Below are 23893 nucleotides of genomic sequence, written 5' to 3' on the forward strand. Positions count from 1 at the left end.
CCTAGAAGTGAAAAGCTCTGTAAACCCACTACAATCTCTCAAGTCACCCACTCTACTATATTTGCTGTTTTTAATTTATGACAAGCAAGTGAAGCAGGTGCAAGTTAAGTCTTCTTAAAGAAGAATATTTCCTTGTTGGAAAACATTGTATGATCTTATCCCTATTGTTCATCTCACGGTTGCCCCTCATGAACAAAGGCAAAAAATAAAAGTTTCCTTTGAGTAAGATTTTTTTCCTAATTCAAAGCTTACCTTATATTCTCACTTGCTGCTTTGTCTTTTACAGTGGAAGAGTGAGAGGAATGTGTTTTGTCTTCAAAGAGGTAAGACAAAGGGTGTTTGATCACTTCTATTGAAAAGAAAAATGTAAAAGAAAAATTGATTAAAATATTAACACTCTAGCTTTTGTGAAAATTTAGTTATAATCTTAAAAGTATTACCTTCCTGTTTCTGCCTATCTCTGAGCAGGTACTTATTTGGTATAGTTAAATAGCACCTCTGCAAACGGCGCCTCTCTCGGTTTGGGCCTTCTGTTGGATCTAGTTGCCAAGACGTTGGGTAGTAGACAGGATCATACCAGAGTGCTCTGAAAATGAAAATATTTTAGCATTTTAGAACAACATGACAACATATATATCTCATTTATTCTAATTAATTTTTTAAAAATTGGTGAACACATAACCATTACAAACAGGCATGAATTTCACAGTGAAACACTGTCCAAGTCATGTTGCTATAAAACAGAGGACTGGATCCTGCAGCCCCTTAGTCTCATGAGCTGTTCCATGGATTTTAATAGAACTACTCATGAGTAAGTACTGCTGGATTGGTCAGCAAACTGCTTGAAAGTTATCAAGGGAATAAGTAACAGTACCGTTGCATAATGTGGTGCTTAGTAAATTAAATTGCTACACTCAGATCTAATATAGCTTGTCATCATAATGGACACACTGAAGTTTGAGACCACACATTGTCGGGGGGGGGGGGGGGGGGGGGGGGGGGGGGAGGAATAGCTCAGTGGTTTGAGCTTTGGCCTGCTAAACCCAGGGTTGAGAGTTCAATCCTTGGGGTGGCCCCATTTAGGGATCTGGGGCAAAAATTGGGGATTGGTCCTGCTTTGAGCAGGGGGTTGGACTAGATGACATCCTGAGGTCCCTTCCAACCTTGATATTCTATGACCCTTTCCTTTTTAAAAGGTCTTGTACGCTTTTGTTTCCGCAGTAACAAGATACAGCATTTTTGTTGCCAGTCAAGATTTCTTGATTTGGCTTAATGCATTTGCAACAACACTGGCTGGAAGATACAGTTTATGCAAAACACTCAAACAAGATCTTTGTATTAGTCCTTCACTTTTGCTGCTGTACCTTTCTAACGTAGTATAATTTTATGTTGTTCCTTGCCCTTCGCCCACTAGGTACACTGATTATACTTGATAAAGGGCCAATCTATAGATATTTCAAGATCTAAAAATGCTTTTGATTGTCCACTTACATACAGGAAAATATACTTAGTAGGGCTGTCGCTTAATCGCAGTTAACTCACGTGACTAACAAAAAAATTAATCGTGATTAATCACTGTTTTAATTGCACTGTTAAACAATAGAATACTAATTAAAATTTAGCAAATATTTTGGATTTTTTTCTACATTTTCAAATATATTGATTTCAACACCATCACAAAATACAAGTGTACAGTACTCACTTCATATTATTTTTATTACAAATATTTGCACTGTAAAAAGGCAAACAAAAGAAATAGTATTTTTCAATTCACCTCAGACAAGTACCATAGTGCAATCTCTTTACCGTGAAAGCACAACTTACAAATGTAGGATTTTTTTTGTTACATAACTGCACTCAAAAACAAAACAATGTAAAACTTTAGAACCTGCAAGTCCACTCGGTCCTACTTCTTCAGCCTATCGCTAAGAGAAACAAGTTTGTTTACATTTATAGGAGATAATGCTGCCCACTTCTTATTTAAGTTACCTGAACGTGAGAACAGGTGTTTGCATGGCATTGTTGTAGCCAGCATTGCGAGGTATTTACATGCCAGATATGCTAAACACGTATGCCCCTTCATGCTTTGGCCACCATTCCAGAGGATATCTTCCATGCTGACGACGCTCATTAAAAAAAACTGCATTAATTAAATTTGTGACTGAACTCCTTGGGGGAGAATAGTAGGTCTCCTGCTCTATGGTTTTACTCTCATACTACCATATATTTCATGTTATAGCAGTCTCAGATGATGACCAAGGACATGTTCGTTTTAAGAACACTTTCACAGCAGATTTGACAAATTGCAAAGATGGTACCAATGTGAGATTTCTAAAGATAGCTACAGCACTCGACCCAAGATTTAAGAATCTGAAGTGCTTTCCAAAATCTGATTGGGACGGGGTCGGGAGCATGGTTTCAGAAGTCTTAAAAGAGCAACACTCCAATGCAGAAACTATAGAACCCAAACCACCAAAAAAGAAAATCAACCTTCTGCTGGTGGCATCGGACTCAGATGATGAAAATTAACATGCATTGGTCTGCACTGCTTTGGATCGTTATCGAGCAGAACCCATCATCAGCACGGACACATGTCCTCTGGAATGGTGGCTGAAGCATGAAGGGATACATGAATCTTTTGTGCACCTGGCACGTAAATATCTTGCAATGCTGGCTACAACAGTGCCATGCGAACACCTATTTTCACTTTCAAGTGACAATGTAAGTAAGAAGTGGACAGCATTCTCTACTGCAAATGTGAACAAACTTGTTTCTCTGCGCGATTGGCTGAACAAGAAGTAGGACTGAATGGACTTGTAGGCTCTAAAGTTTTACATTGTTTTGTTTTTGAGTGCGGTTATTTTTTGTACATAATTCAACTTTCATGATAAACAGATTGCACTACAGTACTTGTATTAAGTGAATTGAAAAATACTCTTATTTTTACAGTGCAAATATTTATAATAAAAACATAAAATGAGCACTGTATACTCTGTATCCAGTGTTGTAATTGAAAATCAATAGATTTGAAAAAGTGGAAAACATCCAAAAATATTTATATAAATAGTATTCTATTACTGTTTAACAGTGTGATTAACTGCAATTAATTTTTTTAGTGGCCTGACAGTCCTAACATTTAGCATTTCATAAGAGCTTAGAAGCTGCAGCATTAGCAAGTCACATTCATCTAATTTTGTTTTAAAATCACACATACATTTCAATTGCTTATAATATTAAAATCACAAGTGTACAGAATGGCCACATTTAAGTCCAGTAATACAGATCTAAAATGGCCACCACTTACCTATCATGTGTAAGTTGCTGAACAAGTTCCTGCCAATGCCTGCTAGCACTTAAATCTGTTTTATACATTCCTCTAATGTGCTGAATCACCTTCTTTCTTTCCATTCCCTGCGAAAAAGAGACTGCCTGGGTGATGTCTGCAGCGATTTTGGAAATATCTTTTGACTTTGCATCCAGACGCTGAGAGAGACTGAGAAAAAAGTAATATGAACCAAATTACAAAATGCCTAATGAATATTTAGTACTGAGTGAAGACAATGTACTGAATGCCTTAGAAGAGGGGTTCTCAAACTTCATTGCACTGCGACCCTCTTCTGACAACAGGGTGGGGGGTGGGGGAGGGAAGGGGGAGGAGGAGGAGACAGAGAGGGAAACCAAGCCTGAGCGCACCCAAGCCCCGCTGCCTCTGGTGGGGGGAGCCAAAGCCAAAGGCTTCAGGTTTGGCCCCAGCAAGTCTAATGTCAGCCCTGGCAACCCCATTAAAACATGGCCCGGCCCCCAGTTTGAGAACCGCTGCCTTAGAATCATAGGACCGGAAGGGACCTCAAGAGGTCATCTAGTCCAGTCCCCTACACTATGGCAGGATTAAGTATTATCTAGGCCATCCCTGACAGGCCTTTGTCTAATATGCTCTTAAAAATCTTCAATGATGGAGATTCCACAACCTTCCTAGACAATTTATTCCAGTGCTTAACCACCCTGACAGCTAGGAAGTTTTTCCTAATGTCCAACCGAAACCTCCCTTGCTGCAATTTAAGCCCATTGAAGAGTTTAATCAGTTAACTAGTTACTGTCCACAGACCCTTGATGTGGTAGGCTCACTGACAGTTTGATACATAATTTGCATTCTGGAGGGCATAAATATAAGTCGTGTACCCCTCTGATTTCTTAGCAATGACTAAATATTACCATCAAAACTCAAGCCAGCAATAAGCAAAAACAATTCTTGTGGAATGTATATTAACTAAATTGTATGATTGAAGTTTAAATTAATCTTCTGTACAGCAATGAACTTGAGTGAAATGTTGACTTTGAGAGACTAAACTGAGTGGCAAAATCTTGAGTTATTTTCTCAGAGTGAGACTTAACTCTGCTCTGGCTTCTTTATGCTGTGCAAAGAGAACAGACTGACAAAAATGGGCCCTAAAATGCTTGGATCTGGCCAGGGAAGAATTCCCACAGTGCAGGAAACTGGACCCTCTTGCAAGCCCTGGTGTAGGGGGCATGCCAGGTATCTGGCTGCAGCAAAGCCACAGCATGTACTGTTGTGGGGATTATGGACATTGCAGATGCCCATAGGCAGGGACAGGCTGCCATAACTTTGTAACAGGGCTGTCTAAGTTAACTTCTTACTTGAAAGAGGACAAACAATGAAGTTACTCAGAAAAAAAAAATCATCATAATGATCAGGAGCTACCACCGTTAGGGAGTAATTACTGCTAATCACCTGAGAGGTAAGCAAAGTAGCCTAAATACCATCTCCTAGGGGACACTACAGATAGTTGTTTTGACCAGGTTCAATAGGACCAGAAACCCGAAAACTGTATAAAGAATTAGCCTGATCGGACTCAGAAAGAGACTCATTCTGGAACAAAGACCTGAAATTGCATACAGACCTACCAGGATACCATGCAGATGATTGGTAATACCTGGTAAATTTGGCACACATGTAGACTGTATATTGTTTTAGGATATGTTATCTCGAATGCTTTCATCCTAAATAAACGTACCGTGCTTTGTGAAAGTTGGCAGGTCACTGGTAAACCTGTTATAGCCACTGGGAGATAACAGGACCATAAGCCTAAAGTAACCTCAGACTTGCTAAGGTGATCCCAATGAATTGCAAAGGGATAGCAGCCCTGAAAATCTAGTCTGGAGGGAGAGGAGGGAGATGGCTAGAGGCCTGAGACTCAAGAGGGTGCCTCTGAGGATGCCACAAAAGGAGCAGAGGTGCAGTTAATCCTGGAACTGTGACAAGAAGGTCGTCTTTTCCAGAAGCACCAGAATATTCAGAGGCAGTGCTGAGAAAGATGTCCCTTCATCATCATACGCTAAGCCTTCTTCCCAACAATACTTCAAAAAGTGAAAAGGAGCTAGGTAATGAGAGATAGAAAGGTTTTGAGCAGATTGAAGTCTGAACACAACTTAGTGACAACCTACATGGGGCATGCATTTTTGATGATTAATGGGCAGTTTCCACAGCTTCTACTGTTTGTATGTGTTCTGAACCTTTAGGTTTATTACGCCAGATTAAATCTGTATGGTATCCTTAGCCTCAAGAAATATGAAACAGGATTTGAACAAAAGCAAGGCATAAGAGGCAGGGGGAGTGTAAACAACCTTTATATGCTTCACATTTAACTTAGCAAGTAGAGCAACATTCAGCTTGGGGTTTGATTTGAAACAGTGGTGTTTTAGACATCTTTGAGTCTTTCAATGGATTATCTCAACCCCCACAAAAAATGTTTACTTCAAAAGAATGGCTTGAAGCATCATTCAGTGACAGATCGTTGGAATCCTTTCACAGAGAATTTAAAAGAGTCTAGCTCTTAAGTACATGATCACTTAACCCTGAAGGCTTTCATGAGCTTACATGGAAGTTTATGAATACTGTAGACTCAGGGGTGTCTAAGAAAGATGCTAATCCCACAACATGATTTCAAAGTTCAAGGCAACATCCTCATGAAGATTCCACACTTAGTATGGGTAGATTGAGCTTCAAGAAAAAAATCAAAAGGGTGACCAAAAGCACTTGAAGTGGCAAACTGCAGGATCATGAACTGAGACCTATCCTTAAGTATTTATCTCTGGAGAAACAGCTATATACGGTATTTTGAAAATTACTCTGCACTTTATACCTTCCTTGTTATATATGTCACTCAGCTATTCTATTTCTTGCCTATATTCTACATGCTAGGTGATTTTTGTATGAAAGACACTTTAATAAATGTAAAGTCTCTGAATTATAAGTGATCTGAAGTCTAAAAAAGGAGTTTTTAAATGGATGTTATATTTACCTATTACAATATATAAACTAATGCCTCCATTACCAGGGAATAGAAAAAAGGGCCCAATATGTTTATTCCATGTATCATTTCTTCAATTTTATGATTTTGTTCCACTGTGTAATTAGTGCATATTTTCCCTTTCCATCCAGGACCCCATAAAGTTATTTAACATACTGTTTCAGAGACAAGGCTGATTATTAATTATTAATAATTATTATTATTATACGTAAGTCAGCTAACAAAGTGGCTGGGCTGTCTCTCTACATCTCTACATTTCAGAGTAGCAGCCGTGTTAGTCTGTATCCGCAAAAAGAAAAGGAGGACTTGTGGCACCTTGGAGACTAACAAATTTATTTGAGTACAAGCTTAGTTTCTAAGGTGCCACAAGTCCTCCTTTTCTTTTTGCGGATACCACATTGATATACTTTATTCTGGATGATGTAGTCTATAAAGAGATAAAGCTCTTCGGTTTGGCCAAACACCAGTGTGGAGATCCACATGTGTATTTTCAAAGGGAAAGAAAAAGTGAAAGAGATAGCAACTAAACTACATTATGAAGAATAGTGGAAAGATCTGAATAATCCATCACAAACTATTAAAGATTAAACTGCATCAAGAAACAAGAGTCTGCAAAGTTCAAAAATGCAAATGCTAAGGCAAATATATGGAGGTTACTTACTGTAGCTAGAAGTTCTTCAAGAGGTGTGATCCCTATCTATATTCCACACATTTGGCACGCATGCGCACCATACGCCTGAGTCTGGAGATTTTAACAAGCAGTGGCCATTGGCCCACACATGCGTAACAGATCTCCTCATGCTCCCAAGTGAGAGAGATAAGAAGTGCAAATTGACATCCTCTCAGTTCCTCCTCTTACTGCAAATCTAATCAGATCCACAGCAGAGGGGATGGAGGTTGGGCAGTGGAATATACGTAGGGACCACACCATCTCAAAGAGCCTCCAATTACTGTAAGTAACCCCCACTTCAAGTGTTGGTTCCTATGTATATTCCACAAATGGGAGATTGACGAACAAGTATCAGAGTGGTGCTGGGTGTGAGGAAGTTGGCCAACGAAGATGTCTGTAACACTACAGATCCACTGCTGCACCTGCAGCAGAGGCTTGGACTAGTGCCTCAATATCTAGCAAACATGTATGGAGCTCAAGGTAGGTGCTTCTGCATATGTCCTTCATTGGTACCTCCTGTGGTAGCCTGAGCTCTGATGGAGTGGGTCGTTATACTGCCCGGAGGTGGAACACAAGCTAGTCTGTAGCATTCGATCATGCAGCCAGAAACCCTCTGAAAAATCTGAGAAGATATAGCCTGACCATGGGCTCTCCATGTTATCACGATGAAGAGTCTTGGAGACTTTCTGATAAACTCTGTTCTTTGCAGGTAAATGGCCAGTGCATGCCTTATGTCGAGGAACTGAAGGCTCTTCTCTTCAGGAGAAGCATGGGGTTTCGGAAAAAGGATAGGTAAGTGAATATACTGCTTATGGTGGAATTTGGAGACTATCTTGGGTAAAAATTTAGGGTGAAGGCAGAGGAAATACCTTGTGAAATACCGTAAGAGGGGGTCATGTTCACCATGAGGGCTGCTAGTGTGCTAATCCTCCTGGCTGAAGCAATAGCCACTAGAAACACCCCCTATATGGATAGCAACAGGTTCCACATCCCACCTAAGGGTTCATATGGAGGTCTAGTAAGCTTTGACAGCACAAGGTTCAGATCCTACAGTAACGTTGGTTTAGCGACTGGAGGAAAGGCCTTGATGAGGCCTTCATGAACCATGTCAGAGGTGGGAGGGTAAAGAAAGCGCCCATCTTCTGGGTGGAGAAAAGCACTAATGGCTGGCAGGTGAACTTTTAATGAGCTGATTGCCAGAGCAGACGTCTAGGTAAAACCAGGTAATCTAGAATGATCGGGATGCCATTTTCATCACCAACTTGCCCTCCCCTAGAAAAGAGAGGGAGGAACTGGGCTCTATCCTCAGAGGAAAGTTTGTTCTGAAAGGCCACCAGCCTAGAGTAGTTACTAAAGTCATACTTAGCTAGCAGGACCTAGTAATTGGCAATGCAATTGCAGACTCACAGATGAGAAGACCTTTCTCCCCAAGAGGTCCAATCTGATGGGGTGGTCCTTAGGTACTGAGACCTATTATGTTCCATCACAGCCTGTATGACCAGGGAGTTGGGACCAGAGTGGGAAAACAGGAATTTAGCTCTCTTTACATAACTAAATAGCACTTCTCAGCCCTTTTAGGTGTCCCTTACTCTCATGGGAAGCCCTAGAGGAAGAATCTTTGGACTTAGACACCAAGGGCTCCTAAGCATGTGCTCGGAGGGGCGCTACTCATTTGGTGAGCCATATATATATATATGGAGTGGGCGGTCTTTCTGTCCCAGATTGGAGAGGGGCTTCATAGTCTTGTCCATTAAGTATTTTGTACGGTTAAGCTCACGAGCTTGGGGAATTCTCTGTGGAAACAAGCAAACCAAAAATCTGGTTTGGGGAACTGAATAAGCTAAAGAATAACTATTTACAATCTTAGTTACAGGGTTTTCTGAAAGGCTGAAGCAAAAGAGGACACTGAATTCTGATTCAGACCATACGGCAGTAAGAAGGAACTGAGAGGGTGTTGACTCGCAGTGCTTCTTATAACCTTGCTTGGGAGCACAAGGAGATGTGCAGGCCAATGGACACTACTACTTAAAATCTCCGGACTCAGGTGCATGCGTACCCCACATGTGGAATTTATACAGGAACCAGCATTTGAAGAAGTGGAGTTTTGTGTTCTAACCAGCTGGTTGCAATGACATGTGCCACACATTTAATTGCATGGTTCACATGCAACGGGAGAAACATCCTGATGGATATAATCGTTAGCATTTCATTGGAAAGAATTATTTTTTTAAAAAAGATATATGGCAAATAAAAGATTAAATGTTCTGAAATTTAAATAATGTTGTTGGTTATTAGTGAAAGCAATCAGAGAACGTCACTTACAGCATAATAAATGTTGAAACAGGCATGGATATTGATTTTAAAAGATTTTTCATAAAAAAGTACATGGCATTTAGCAATGAGATTGCTAAATATTCTTCCATAGACCTTTTACTTACTTTTGCTGATTATTAATCATAGTCTTCTGCCAAGCAGCTTTGTTCACACATTCCTCTGCCTCATACTTCTTTTGATCATGAAATTTAAAAAAAAAAAAAAAAAAAAAAAAAAAAAGTCATTCCACTTTAACTAAGCAAGTTAAAATTTGTGCTTTGTTTTTCATCTGCAAGTTCCACATCAGGAACCATTTATAAAGTTACAACTGAGACACAAATCAATGCTCCCAAAGACATCAACAGAATCCAAGTCTGCTCACTCAGTGAAGTCATCTCTTCTCACTTAAAGGATCTTATAGCATCAGACACTATCATTTCAACAAGGAAAGGAGTTTACTGTCAAAAACATAAATGACTTGCAAAGACTTGTATCAACTGGTTCCATTCTTCTAAGCAGCAGAAGTTGTTTTTAATTCACATATGGCCTATTCCCAACTCAGATCATCATATTGTCTAAGTAATATATTTGGACATATAGTGTACATTCATAGCAACTATTCAAAAGCTTGTGTGTTAGAGACAGGAGGGACCTAATGTACTCCAGTCATTATGTAAACGTATTCAAGAGGAACCTGACCCATCCTGAAGTCAATAGCGAAATTAACAAGGACTCCAGTGAGAATAGGATTTGTCTCTCTCTTTTTTTTTTTTAAAACAATATAAAGAGTAATATATCCAAATGTTCTACTTTGCCACAATGCAGCTGGGGCTAGATTCACAAAGAAACATAAGTGTGGCAACACAAAGTCCCCATGCCTTACTTTTAAATGCCTAGAAAAATCACTGAAATTCACAAAGCCTGAGTTTGGTGCCTAGGCTCCCTACATAATGAATTGCGGGAAACGGTGTCTCAGAATGGGAATCATGGAAGAGCCAGCATATGAGGCAGCTCCCCTAAGCTAGCCAATGGCAGACGCTGAGGGGTGGGATGTGCGCTAAGCCTCAGCCCCATCAGGGCGTTTGGCATTTAAGGCCTGGCTGGAAAGGTGGTGCCTCTCTGTGCTTGGGATTCTCAGATGCAAATCCTCTCTTGGGGTTAGGCACCTATACCATTTTTACAAGAAGCTGAGGAGCGTGGGGGAGGAGCGTGGGGGAATGTGGTGGGATGGGGAAGGACTGCCCTCGTACCTTTTAGCCCAGTGGTTAGAGTACTTACCTGGGATATGGGAGAACCCTGGTTCAATTCTTCCCTTCTGCTTCAGGGGAGAAGGTATTTGAACAGGGACTGCCACCTCTCAGGTCATTGCCCTAACCACTGAGCTATGGGATATTCTGATGTGGGGCTCCCTCCATCTCTCCTGTTGAAGCTGTTCCACTGTGGATAAATATTTTTAAAACATCTTTGTGCTAGAGAGAGCGAGGAAGCATGAGACTAACTCTGTAGCTGGGCGTTAGAGCACACCCCAGGAAGATGGGTCACCCAGGATCCAGTCCCCCTGCTCTAGTGATTTTTAAAAAATTATTTTGGGATTTAAAGTGGCAGTCAGGCACCTAAGTCTTCTTGTGAATCGAGCCACTTGTCCTTAATGATATTTCTGAAAAGAAAGCTATTACAATAGAGCTAACAATCATTTGTTCAAACTGAAAAGGATAGTTAATTTTGTTTAAACATATTTATATTAAAGAGAAATGTAGTTATGAATAGTCTTTTCTGACAAGGAACATGCTGATTTGTTCACTACATTTTCCTTTTAGTTATCATAGTTTGTTGATTTTTCAGAAAAATGTAAGATAGCCTCTGGTATAATCAATCACTTGGATGGTTGGAAACCCAGTTCAGTGTCTCTGGATTCCATATTTAATCATTTTGTTACTTGATTTTTCATGATCTTGCTTATTTGACTAGAAAGGATGGTAACTGATTATTTTTGAACGAGATTACATTAAATAGAAACTGATTACTGAATTTTTTGCAGAAAATGTTACAGAAAATGTTGCTTATAATCATAACCACCTATTGACCTGTTAGACACTTAAAACACCTATTTATATTGATTGATAAATAATCTGAATATAAAAGTAGAGTTGGGAATTTGACCAATAAAATTGGTCAAATTGACCTGTCAAACATAGGTCAAATGTTATCAAATAATGTCAAAAAGGTCAAATATTTCAAAGCACTCATTTAGCAGAGCAGTAACATAAAAAGAGTAAGTTTATGGTCTAAGATTTAGACTTAGACATTTATGCCTAATTACCAAAAAACCCAGTTACTTAACTGAGTTATTTTAACTCAAAATTGCAAAGCAGAATTAGGTTCTGAAAAATGAAAGAATAATTATAATTTTTTTTGCAATGTTAGGTGAACATCTAAATGTGACAATATTCAAGACTGAACAGTTACAAAAAGAAAAAAGGAAACTCATCTTCTCTCTCTGTGGAGGAGGAGGTTTAAACACTGAACCCTCCTCTCTCCCCCACACTCCCTTTGAGTTAGTTTCTGTATGTTTGTCTAGTGAGTTTAGATTGTAAACTATTTGAGGCAAGGATCGTGTCTTTTAACTTGTTTAATATGCTTTGTAAATCATCATTTATACTGATGGCCTGGTATACACATACATGTACTAGAAGGTTCCAGTCAATCAAGATGCTCAGCTTTCAATTATCTTACCTTTTCCCCAACAGGTTACATTAGCATGTAGTAAAGTGAGTGATCAAGGTATCCGAATAAGCTTGCTAACAGATGGCACCATGATGCAGTCAAAAAGGTAAGCTTGCCAAGCCTAATAGAAACTGTGATCATCTTTGTGAAGTAGTTACTGTACACTACACATTCAAGTAGTATAGCGTTAATTGCAAATAATGATGTCAAATAATGAATTCTGGTTCACTAGGAAATGTTTATTAATATTCACACACCTCTTTCATGGCTTTAAGGAAGTCTGGTTCTGGTAGAGCACTGGGAGAAATGCATTTATAGCCACAAAATTTTAATGCATTCATAAATACTCCTGATGATGCTTGTTCTTCTTCGGTCAATTCATCCTTGTGATCATGCATTAACTCATACAGATAGAGGGCTAATTTAGGTCCATGCTAGAAGATGAATAAAAAAAGTATAGTAATTCTCATTTTTTCAGTAGAACACAAAGAACTTGCAATATAAATGTATATATTTTTATCTGTTACACTAGGGCAAGTTCTCTCTACTAATGCTCATGATTCTTGAGCTATTTTGGATTTTTCCTCTTCTGATATACAAAATCCCAAATTAGATGAAGGAAAAGTTTCTCTTTGAAAGAACAGACACATTCATATAGACTCCAGGACAGAAAAACCTGCACCTCAGCCCTCTAACTTCAACCAAAGTAATTATTGAGAGAAAGCTCGGAAGTTAAAAGTAGTGGTTGAAAGCAGGAAATATACTCAACGTAGTGCCCCAACAAAAGAACACTGCTGCTGAATTTGCTCTCTTCCCACTGCTTCTTTACACCTTACAGGGATTTTATATCCCAGTGAGAAACCCACATATGATCTGAAATACATGTGACTTAGGGGCATTAACTATTTACTTTGTTTTCTTCTCTGCTGTATGATAATAATAAGAAATCTGTGGCTCAGAGCCTAGAACACAGACACTATAGTCCAGACTTTTACTACAAAGCACCCTTTGAGTTTCCATGAGGCCTCAAATAGGGCTTTGCTCACATAAATTTCAAGCTTGTAACTCTGAGATATACACTTGTTGCTTCATAGACTGTATAAACAGTGACAGTACAGCTGAAGGGATGTGTCACTTTTGAGGAACACGGAAATGCAGTGCTCTCTAATATTACCAAAAAAAAAAAAAAAATCTGTTCAGCCATTTCTGAGTTATAAGGAGCATAAAAACACAGATTACGCAATCCCACTTAAAATTTTCAGAAATTCTCAGACAAGAATTTAAGCTTACAGTACAAGTTGACAGATTAAAAAAAAATTACAATATACTTTAATGAGCAAAGACTGAATGCTAAAATCCAGGACATTTGCAACTAAAGTTCCATCACCAGCCTAACTTTGCATCACTACCTGCAGAGTTCAAAGGCCGAAGACCTCCTTACCGATTCCAATCCACTCTCTCAGTATGGGCTACTAGCCACCAATCTCACACACACACACCCACACACACACACACTCTCTCTCTCTATTGACTTTAGTAAACCCACCTACCTGTAGCACCCTTGCCTGGTACATTACACATTCAAATGTGCCTTTGCAGAAAACAAAATATAAATGTTCCTCTCTCACTATCTATAAGGCAAACATGCCTGAAATGATTCCATCTTGCTTCCTACAGAGAGAAGGACACATGCAAGTGCACATGCCCACCTTATATGCGAAACTAGAAAGGCATATGCTAAGTAAGTTCACCACATAGTTACAAGTGCATCACCTGCCCACTAATTCATCTAATCAGGATTTATTTTAACGTTATAAATCTCCCAGCACTTTCAGACATCTGCCATTAAACACAACAAAGATCAACCTCGCAGGAAAAAGGTTTCCTTGTCTTCCCCCCCACCAAATGTGAAATTTTCCACCCTGATTATGCCAAAGGCTCAGGAAGGACAATGTTCGTCTCGGGCCAGTAACAGCTTGTACATGTGAAAATGCTAGTACTATGTTCTGCTACAGTGAATGCCAGCAGGGCTAGAAGCGAGACTTGACAACCTCTGAAACTAACTTCTTCTGTGCATCCACTGGAAAAAACACTCCTGCAAATATTTTTTAAATTTAAACCAGGATGTTTACGTGCAAGGGCTTCAGAAGTTTTTATGCTTAAAAATATAGCAGTGCTTACTTGCAGAGCTGAGTTGAGACAATCTCGCATAATCTCCCGGTGGTTTGTTTCACATACTATCTCCAAAGCTTGCTTTCTTTCTTGCAATGGTTGTGCTGGAGACAAAATATGCACTAGGAGTTTTCCAAGCTGCATACGGAATGTATCCTTACAGGACCAGAGGATTCTCTTCCACTGTTGCCTAGGCGAGCTGATTCTGCTTGTACCCTAAAGCAAGAAGAGGTTTGTTTTCCCCCCTCTCAGTAAACAGGGTTTCTCTGATCAGAACTTTGCATAGAGCAGTGGTCCCCAGCCTCTCTGTGGGAATAGCATATTCCAATTCCCAGAAGACTGGCAGGCGCCTGACACCCCGCTGCCGAAATGCTGCCAAAACATGGCAGTGGCAAGAAGCGCTACCGCCGAACTGCCGCCAAGAAACAGCAACATGTCCGGGCGGCATTTCGGCGGGCAGTTCTCCGGGGACCGTGCTCGGCGGCAGCATTTTGGCGGCATGGTGTCCTGCGGGCACACGCAACTGCCCCGGTGGGTGCCACTGCACCCACGGGCACCGTGTTGGGGACCCCGGGATAGAGCATACAACAAGCTTGAAAAGAAAACTGGAACAGGAAAGGATACAGTAAATCTGGTAGAAAAATCTTATTGAGGAAACACATTAACAAATAATTAATTTACTGGGACAGAGGTTTAAAGATGACCTTACAAAGGGAAAAAAGGGTTTTGATATATAAAGGTGACTTGAAGATTTTTTATTTTTCTGTTTTTTCTGACATTAGAAATTCAGCTCTGATTTAGGCTGGAAGACTACGATGTTGAACTAACAAGACAATGGTGTCATAACAGCCAAGAGAGTGAAAGTTGACCAACTCTGAGGGACAGGATTTTTAATCAAATTGTTTTAAAAAACCCTTATTTTTGTTAACTTTAAATCACTAATTATAAACAAACACTAGTTGCAATTTTTCATGAAGGAAGCCTTTGCTAGAGATTAACACCTTAATTGACGGTTTGGTATCTAGAGCTCACAGTAAACATTCCTGAGACCTCTGAACAATACTCAAGCAAAAAAGTCTAAGACCAGATGTGGCATTCCTGATAGTTCCAAGGTTAAAAGAGTTAATCCCTTTCAGGTCTTCCTTAAGTCACAAAGGAACAGAAAATGACAAGTCAAATTTTTATTAAATCCATTGCAAGCTCAACTTGGGAACACAGGAATACAGTGAACCAACAGCTACATTCAGGGAAACAGTTTTTGGACACGTGCTTTTTTTTTTTCTTAAATATATACAATTTCTTCTATGGCCTTGCTGAAATCTGAAGGATGGGAGCTCAGCTATGACGAGTCTCATAAGAACCGACAGAGAAAGGTTCACTTCCTCCAGACCCCACACGCCAAACCGATTTTAATTCCCCCCCCCCAATCTTTTTTTTTTTTTTAATGAGCACCAATTTATGCAAAGGTCAAAACTTATCCAATATCAGGATACTTTCTTATGCAATGGCCAAGTGACAAATTGCATTTGTATTATAATACCTGAGATGCAACAAAAACTGAACATTTATGAATATGAACAGTCCTACAGAGAGACAGCATTTGCCACAATGCTCCTTAAGCAATAGGATGTAATACAGACATACTGCCTAGTTACTTACAATAGATACTTTGATTCCTTCAACCATCATTTTGAACATTTCTTTCAGAAAATAATTTGTACTGCTAGGCAGTTCTTGTTGGTCCTCCTCTTCAGAGGCTTCCAGCTGGGATGCTGAAAGTCTGCATTGAATTGTGGTCTCTGGTGTACCCAACACATCAAGGCAATCTTCAGTAGGTTCTTAAATTTTAAGAAGCACAAACAGATCAATAAAAACAAAGGAATCCTTGTGGCACCTTAGAGACTAACAAATTTATTTGGGCATAAGCTTTTGTGGGATGTAACCCGCTTCATCAGATGCATGGAATGGAAAGTACAATAGGCAGGTATAAAAATACAGCATCTGAAAAGATGCGAGTTGCCTTACCAAGTGGGAGATCAGTGCTAACGAGACCAATTCAATCAATCAGGGTGGAAGTGGCCTATTCCCAACAGTAGACAAGAAGGGGTGAGTATCAACAGAGGGAAAAATGATTTTTGTAGTGACCCAGCCATTCCCAATCTTTATTCAGGCCTAATTTGATGGTGTCAAGTTTGCAAATTAATTCCAGTTCGTCAGTTTCTCACTGGAGTCTGTTTTTGAAGGTGTTTTTTGGGAAGAATGGCCACTTTTAAGTCTGTTATTGTGTGTCCAGGGAGACTGAAGTGCTCTCCTACTGGTTTTTGAACGTTACAATTCTTATGTCTGATTGGTGTCCATTTATTCTTTTGCATAGAGACTGTCCCGTCTGGCCAATGTACATGGCAAAGGGGCACTGCTGGCACATGATGGCATATATCACATTGGTAGATGTGCAGGTGAATGAGCCCCTGATGGTGTAGCTTATGTGTTAGGTCCTATGATGCGGTCTCTTTAATAGGTATGCGGACAGAGTTGAAAGATCAGTGGCATCTCAGACCATGCTAACTTAATCCTAGTGTACTGTAAGTAGTAATAGTCAAATATCCACTGTACTACTACACTGTGAATATATAAACAGTTAATCTAGACACTGGTTAAACCAAATTAAAAATTAGGAGTTAATCATTTAAAGACTCCATTCTGCAACTATTCCACATGCAGAACTCCCATACATTTCAAGTCCCACAAACAGCAAAAGTGGCCCCTAAAAAACACGATTCCCATTAAAAATTCAACCAATTCACGGAAATGGGGCAAACATAAAGGTGATTGACTAACTTTAGTAAATGGAAAGGTTCTGACAAGCCATATGGACACAGAAGCCACATACACTAGATTTCTATTGCATATAAGTTTCCTTAAATATGCTTCATCCTACTATTTTTGCATGCAATTTTATGCACCAAAGAACACAGTACAGCCCAATCCACTAATGGGCCAGGTCCTAGCAGGTAAGAACAAGGCTGTGTCACTTCCCCTGAAAATGCCAGTACTCTGTGGATTGGGGGCTAGGTGGTCCTGTGTCCCAAGAACCTCTGGATGCCAAGGTTTGTAGTTAAAAAGAGGTCACTCAAAGACAGTATGTCTTGAGACCAACTCCTCCAGACAAGGGATGGGGGGACACTTATCTTGGGCTGTGGGGGGGCACTTGGTGTATTGTATGTCCAATAGGAATTCAGCACATGGCTATAGGGACATAGGGAAACGGGGAAGGACAGTCATACAGAATTTCCACAGATCCATAGTCTACAGGGAAAACCTCAGAGTTGGCAGGTCTGGGTGCATGTGGAATGGATGGATGTGGCATTGGGAAGATAGGTGTGGAGAATGAGTAGCTATATGTATGCAAAGGGAGTGTACATGCCTACAGATATCTAGAACTGGAAAAGGAGTAGGTGTGGAGTGAAAGTCTGTATGTAAAGACTACAAATTGAGTGAAAGTGGTGGTGGAACGAATGCATGAAGTGGAGTGGGTGAGAGATATGCAATAGGTCTGTGCAAATTCATAAAAATTAGGTAAGTTATTTTTAAAAACTGTAAGTATTGTCAGGTATTCATTATTATAGAATTCTAAATTGACCTACATTTCTGTATCTAATAATCTCAAAGGTGAGAAGCAAACTAGGAAAGCTCCCCCTTGCCTTAGACTTAATCAGAATTAGATATTTGTCACATGAACTGGTCCAGTTCAGTGAAATAAAAATTAGATCCAATCTGTCAAGTATTTAATACAAGAAGCAGAGACTAAGCTCCAGTGGTGAGGATGAATTTTAAAATGAAAAAAACATTAATCCAAATTCTGAGAGTCATAACCCCAAATAAACTCCGCTCCCTTCATACCCACAACATATTAAGAACATTAATACATTTTTAATATAACAAAACACTGGCATTGTAAGGCAACAATAAAAATAAAACAATCCTTTGTCTGGCTATGCTGGAAGGAGGACAGGAGATACTGGATGTAGTTTAATTAGGCAACAGCTTTGGTCTTATATGCTTGGGAGGACCTAGCAGATAAAAGTGCACAGTGCAGGTAAATTGCTTAATCTTTTCAATATATACCTGGGGGTGGGAGGAAAAGGGCGAGGGCCTTCCATCTGCCTTCCCGCTTAACCATCCTGGTCCCCAGCCAACGCACTGCTGGGACCTCAACATTCTCACCTACCTCAAATGAGGGTTAAGAGGGGGCTATAAAGGAGAGGGAGATTGGCTTCATGCCATACCAGACATAGGAGCCCCAAATCCCCCTTCCTACATTTCCACTCCTTTAAAGGATACCTCCTTTAAATCCTTTACCAATTCATTTTATCTGATTACTGCATCCCCTCCCTATGGAGTACCTACACTGGACAGCCACTCCATGTTACATAATAAGTTGCGACATCATAGTCTAACTCCCATTTCATGTTCATCCCAACTAAGATCTCCTCCCGCCCGCAAACCCATCGTGGGGAAGGCAAAAAAACCACCCACTTTGCCGTGGTCAATCTAGTGGGGGAGGGAAAATTCCTTCCCAGCCCCCCCAAGAAAGTAGCAACTAGCGCAGCAGATCCTGACAAAACCCAGTATTTCACCACTTCCATGGGTGGAGGATGGGTACTGCTTCACCTGGTCCAGATGAAAGAGGGCTTTTCCTGCACCAGCATGGACCTATATAGTCCCTGCCGTCTCGGTCACCTGGGGGAGGGAAGAGTCAGCATTCCCACACTGACATGGTCTGCAGTGCAGCAGAAAGTGTCTCCCTTACTTTCTAGCCCTTAAAAGGGCACACACCTTTTCCAACAAGCCAGACAGCAGTCCCCACCACTTAATGGGTGGTGTGATCACTATAAGCATAGTTACCATATATTTTTTCCCCTGTTCCTACCTTGATAAATGAACCTGTTAACCGCTAGAACAGTGAGTCTCTGTAACCTCTGTATAAACTCAGTCTCAGTGGCTCGAATAGGATTCTCTTGGCTCATTCGCCGCTGCATCATCATGTTAAGTTCATCACTTGCTACTAAACGCATTTTCATCACTAGTGTGTCAGATTGAGCAAGAGAAAATTTCCTGGAACCTTTAAATATAGAGAAATATATCAATAGCATCCTCATGAATAGATTAAATATCACATTCGTAACTTCACTGCATGCACCAATAGCTCTCATCTAGGAAAGAAAATTGGTTGTGGTTATGAGGGAAAATATTTGAAATATATTTCTTTAAAAAGGAACAAGGAATGTCCACGTTCTTCTTTAAATTTGGAAAAGTGTGACAGTTTTTCCACTTGAAAATGAAATGTATAACATTCATGTAACAACAGGATTGAAGTTTAGAGTTTTGATGAAAAACTCATCTTAAACTATAGCACATTACCTGTTCAACTGTTGAATTTTCTTTAGCGTTTCCAAAATATTATTTCTCAGAACTATTCACTGTATAAAACAGCTTCTGAACAGTCACTCTTTCACTTCCCTACTTCTATAATGTTACCACATTACTGCTGTTATTGAAAAGTTAATTGTTCTTATACTAACATGCTTATAGAAAGTAGGTTTTAAGCAATGTGAACTAAGACCAGTGAAGTTAACAGCTCTGAAAGGTAAACACATTTTCATATTGATCTATCAAAAATTACTTTGATAGATGCATCTACTTCATATCTAATCCTGCAAAACATTTCCTGAGAAATGTTTTTGCAGAATGAATGGGTAAGCATGACCACCACTACTGCACCCGCTTCTGTAGGGAACTATATGAAGTGGATCCAGTAAGGTACCGGAGGGGCAGCTCCTGGTTTAACAGACTGAAGGAGGGGGGCATCAGAAATTGACTGCAGGAATAGAAGTGTTGTTTTGGCAGACGAGAAATAATGGAATCTTTCATTGCAATTGAACCTTTGTTTTAAACAGCTTTCAGAGTAATAGCCATGTTAGTCTGTCTTCGCAAAAAGAAAAGGAGGACTTGGGGCACCTTAGAGACTAACCAATTTATTTGAGCATAAGCTTTCGTGAGCTACAGCTCACTTCATCGGATGCGTACTGTGGAAAGTGTAGAAGATCTTTTTATATACACACAAAGCATGAAAAAATACTTCCTCCCACCCCACTCTCCTGCTGGTAATAGCTTATCTAAAGTGATCACTCTCCTTACAATGGGTATGATAATCAAGTTGGGCCATTTCCAGCACAAATCCAGGGTTTAACAAGAACGTGGGGAGGGGGGAGGAAAAAACAAGGGGAAATAGGTTACCTTGCATAATGACTTAGCCATTCCCAGTCTCTATTCAAGCCTAAGTTAATTGTATCCAATTTGCAAATGAATTCCAATTCAACAGTTTCTCGCTGGAGTCTGGATTTGAAGTTTTTTTGTTGCAATATAGCAACTTTCATGTCTGTAATCGCGTGACCAGAGAGATTGAAGTGTTCTCCGACTGGTTTATGAATGTTATAATTCTTGACATCTGACACTTTCCACGGTATGCATCCGATGAAGTGAGCTATAGCTCACGAAAGCTTATGCTCAAATAAATTGGTTAGTCTCTAAGGTGCCACAAGTACTCCTTTTCTTTTTGTTTTAAACAATTAACAGAACACACATTTTTTTATGTAACAGTCTTCAGTGAAATCTTAAATGCAGCTGAATGTAATGACCTAGATACAGAGAGCACCTTTCAGCCAAAGAATCCAAAAGCACTTCACAAAAATGATTCACAAACTATTATAGTCTGAACTGGTAGTGCTACCTAGAGTTAAGGTTGCATAACACTTTCCATTACAGCATTTACTTGCTTATAAAAACTAAAATTATCCATGCCAGGTATCTACCTCAAGCAGATATTTGTTGTTGTTGAAAGTTTCCATTAAAACAGTTCAGTTGCTTTTAAGAATGAGATTAAAGAAAACTAGGTTTTTCTCATGTTAAAAAAAAAGTATACTCTTTCAGAAGCTCTAATACCTACATGCTTTGGAGCAGGATCTTGAAACTTAAAAGTTTGCCCTAATTTATCATCCCCCTCTAGTAGTTGGTCCACATAGAGGAGGAGAACTCACTACTACTATCAGTTACTCTGTTAGCTTAAGTTGTAGACTGGATTTAAAGATCAGAACCCTGTTCACGACCCAAGTTGGGGGGTCCATCTGATACTATATGACAATTGTTTTTCAGGGTTTGTCTGACGATTAAGAAATTTTATACAAATACTGTACGAAAAAGAATGTAAGGTTGCAAAGGCACATGCTCAAGAAATGTCAGAATGAAAGTTGCCTTTGTGCATATGTTTTATGATGCAGTCTTTAAGTATATGATCACACAACCCTGCGGAAAAAAGCAGTATGTGATCATGTAATTAAAGACTATCAAAATGCAAGGACGACAAATTATATAGGAAACCTTAATACTGGCATTTCCTAAGTTTACTGTGTGACTTTGTAATCTTAATGTTATTTTAACATAAGGTGTGTCTGTGTGGGGAGGGGCTATATATGTGTGTTTGTTAACTCATTTCAAATCCAAGTTGAATTTGGCTTCTGGAGTCTTCAGGGATGATACAGTGTTAGGTGAAGGAGAAATTATTGCTACACTCCCTTCTTCCAACATATAAGCAACACTTATTCTGCACACCTACTGAATGCAAAAGTCATACATAAGTTACACTACTGTTCACCTTACATACAACACAGAAAACTTAGATCATCATTTTTTCCACAGGTGGATTTGCACTAGACTTCCACAGGAGATTCACTCACTTCTGCTGGGGTGTATTTTGCTAAATTTAAATGACGCATATTTATTTAATATACTATGTTTCCTAAATATAGCAGTACATTGATTGAGGAAATGGTCGTGTAGTACCAAAAGTAAAGTTGCAGGGAACTCATCAACACAAGTCCACACATACACACTTTTACAACCTGTGTCTCATTAAATGCCAGAGTAGAAAAATATGACTGGCTCCATCACATAAAGAGGGCAGAAGAAGCGATAAAATTCTCTTAATACAACATACTATACAATTTATCACTCACCAGCAATGCTTTTACGTTTTTGAAACATTGTGTGATGATGGGTAGCAGGTAAACGTAAAGAGTTAGCCAGATCCTGTGAGTCTTGGTTTGCTGTAGCTTTTATTAATTCAATAGCTGCCTGAAGAACTCTGAATTGCAGAGCAATTGCCATGTCTACAAATGAGAGGCAACAAAGAACATAGGACATTTTCCTCATGGTAGTTTACATAAATAAGTATCCAAAATGTTAGCATGGTTCTTATTTTCATTTTATCCTTTACATATATTTCTGTAACACCAAAATAATAGAATTTCACACATTACAAAACTTTTGAAAATGCATTTCAACACTGGTTTCTAAAAGAGGTGACAAGCCTTTTTTTGAGATGTTGATGGAAATTAAAAAGGGCCAGATATATTTAATTTTCAAAACCACACACTTCCAAGAAAGTCACTGCAAAACCACCCCAATATTAGATGCATGTCACAGTATCAGTTACAAAGCAAAGACTCCCCCCCGGGCTTGGGAAAAAACAGCCACCAAATTTTAATGTCTTCATATTTTTATTTATTAAAAGTTATAAATGGAAATAACTATTATATGGAATCTCTTAATATTGTCACTATTTTCATAATACTCCAAATATTCCATTCTAGGCCTTTTACCTCAGATGTCCAGGCAGAACTCCAGTTACTGGTACATATTTATAATCAACAGACTAGGACTGTAATTAAGCCACTATTGTACAAGGGTCACTTACAGGAAAATAAGGTACACAACCAGGTACCCCCTCAACTCTAAAAATTAGCTCTTTTTGTCATAGGAATATCCTCTATGAAATCTATGAGAAAGTTAGCAGTTCCATGGGATTTGAAAATGTAAGTGAAAGCTTATGACTTACTTTGGGTCTTCTCATTTTTATTATTTTGAAGATGTCCCAGTAGTATAATGAGGTCCTCAATAACACGAAAATACTGAGAACCTGAGGAACTGCAGGCATGAATTGTGACTGCTACTAGTAATTGTTGTATATCGCACACAAGAAGCTTGTAGTCATTCAAAGGAATGCTGTAAACAAAGTCAGTTATAATTACTACAAATAGTTTTTTGTATTCATATGAAACAATCAGAATTAAAATGGCACTAACACAGTACTTGGTATGGTTAGAAGAAGGAAAAGTAATTTACAGATAATGTTACAAAATCCAAACACTTCCACACTAAATCTGATACTGCTGAAGACAGGAAACAAACTGTTAACACAAAGACAACATTAGCTATGTTTTCATTCAGAAAAAGTGGACACCCAAAAATCTTTGGAAGAGATTCCAGTGTTAAGAATGAAGTTCCATATAACGGTCTTGAAAGCAAATGACTTTTACATTAAGTGAAGAACAGATCTGAATTATAATTTTTTCAAATTACTGAACTTTAAAACACTACCATTCTCTCCAGTTTTGCAACTACAAATTAGTTTTACCGAACAATCAAAATTGAGTATTTGTTCTGTGCCCTACTAACTGAACACATGAGCAAACAGTTTTACTTTCTCCTCACTTTAGATTTCAAAAAGAAAAGTGTATTAAATATTTTTAAACATCAGTTTTTTTGAGTAAACTTAGTGCATTATAAG

At 39.1% G+C, this 23893-nt stretch overlaps 1 protein-coding gene across 1 annotated transcript in view; it reads right to left on the reverse strand.

The window, feature by feature from the left end:
- LYST (lysosomal trafficking regulator) overlaps positions 1-23893 on the reverse strand; it is a 127518-nt gene that overhangs the window by 42688 nt on the left and 60937 nt on the right. Inside the window, exons 26-35 of the mRNA XM_084625190.1 lie at positions 23162-23328; positions 22281-22433; positions 19139-19330; positions 15868-16046; positions 14218-14424; positions 12294-12470; positions 9438-9505; positions 3305-3493; positions 441-586; positions 253-349 (exon numbers count right to left, since the gene is read on the reverse strand). Coding sequence (XP_084481316.1) covers positions 253-349; positions 441-586; positions 3305-3493; positions 9438-9505; positions 12294-12470; positions 14218-14424; positions 15868-16046; positions 19139-19330; positions 22281-22433; positions 23162-23328 — 1575 coding nt within the window. The remainder of the gene's footprint in view (positions 1-252; positions 350-440; positions 587-3304; positions 3494-9437; positions 9506-12293; positions 12471-14217; positions 14425-15867; positions 16047-19138; positions 19331-22280; positions 22434-23161; positions 23329-23893) is intronic.

The sequence above is a fragment of the Lepidochelys olivacea genome, assembly GCF_965140295.1.
Source record: "Lepidochelys olivacea isolate rLepOli2 genome assembly, chromosome: 3".
In the NCBI taxonomy this organism is placed as follows: domain Eukaryota; kingdom Metazoa; phylum Chordata; order Testudines; family Cheloniidae; genus Lepidochelys; species Lepidochelys olivacea.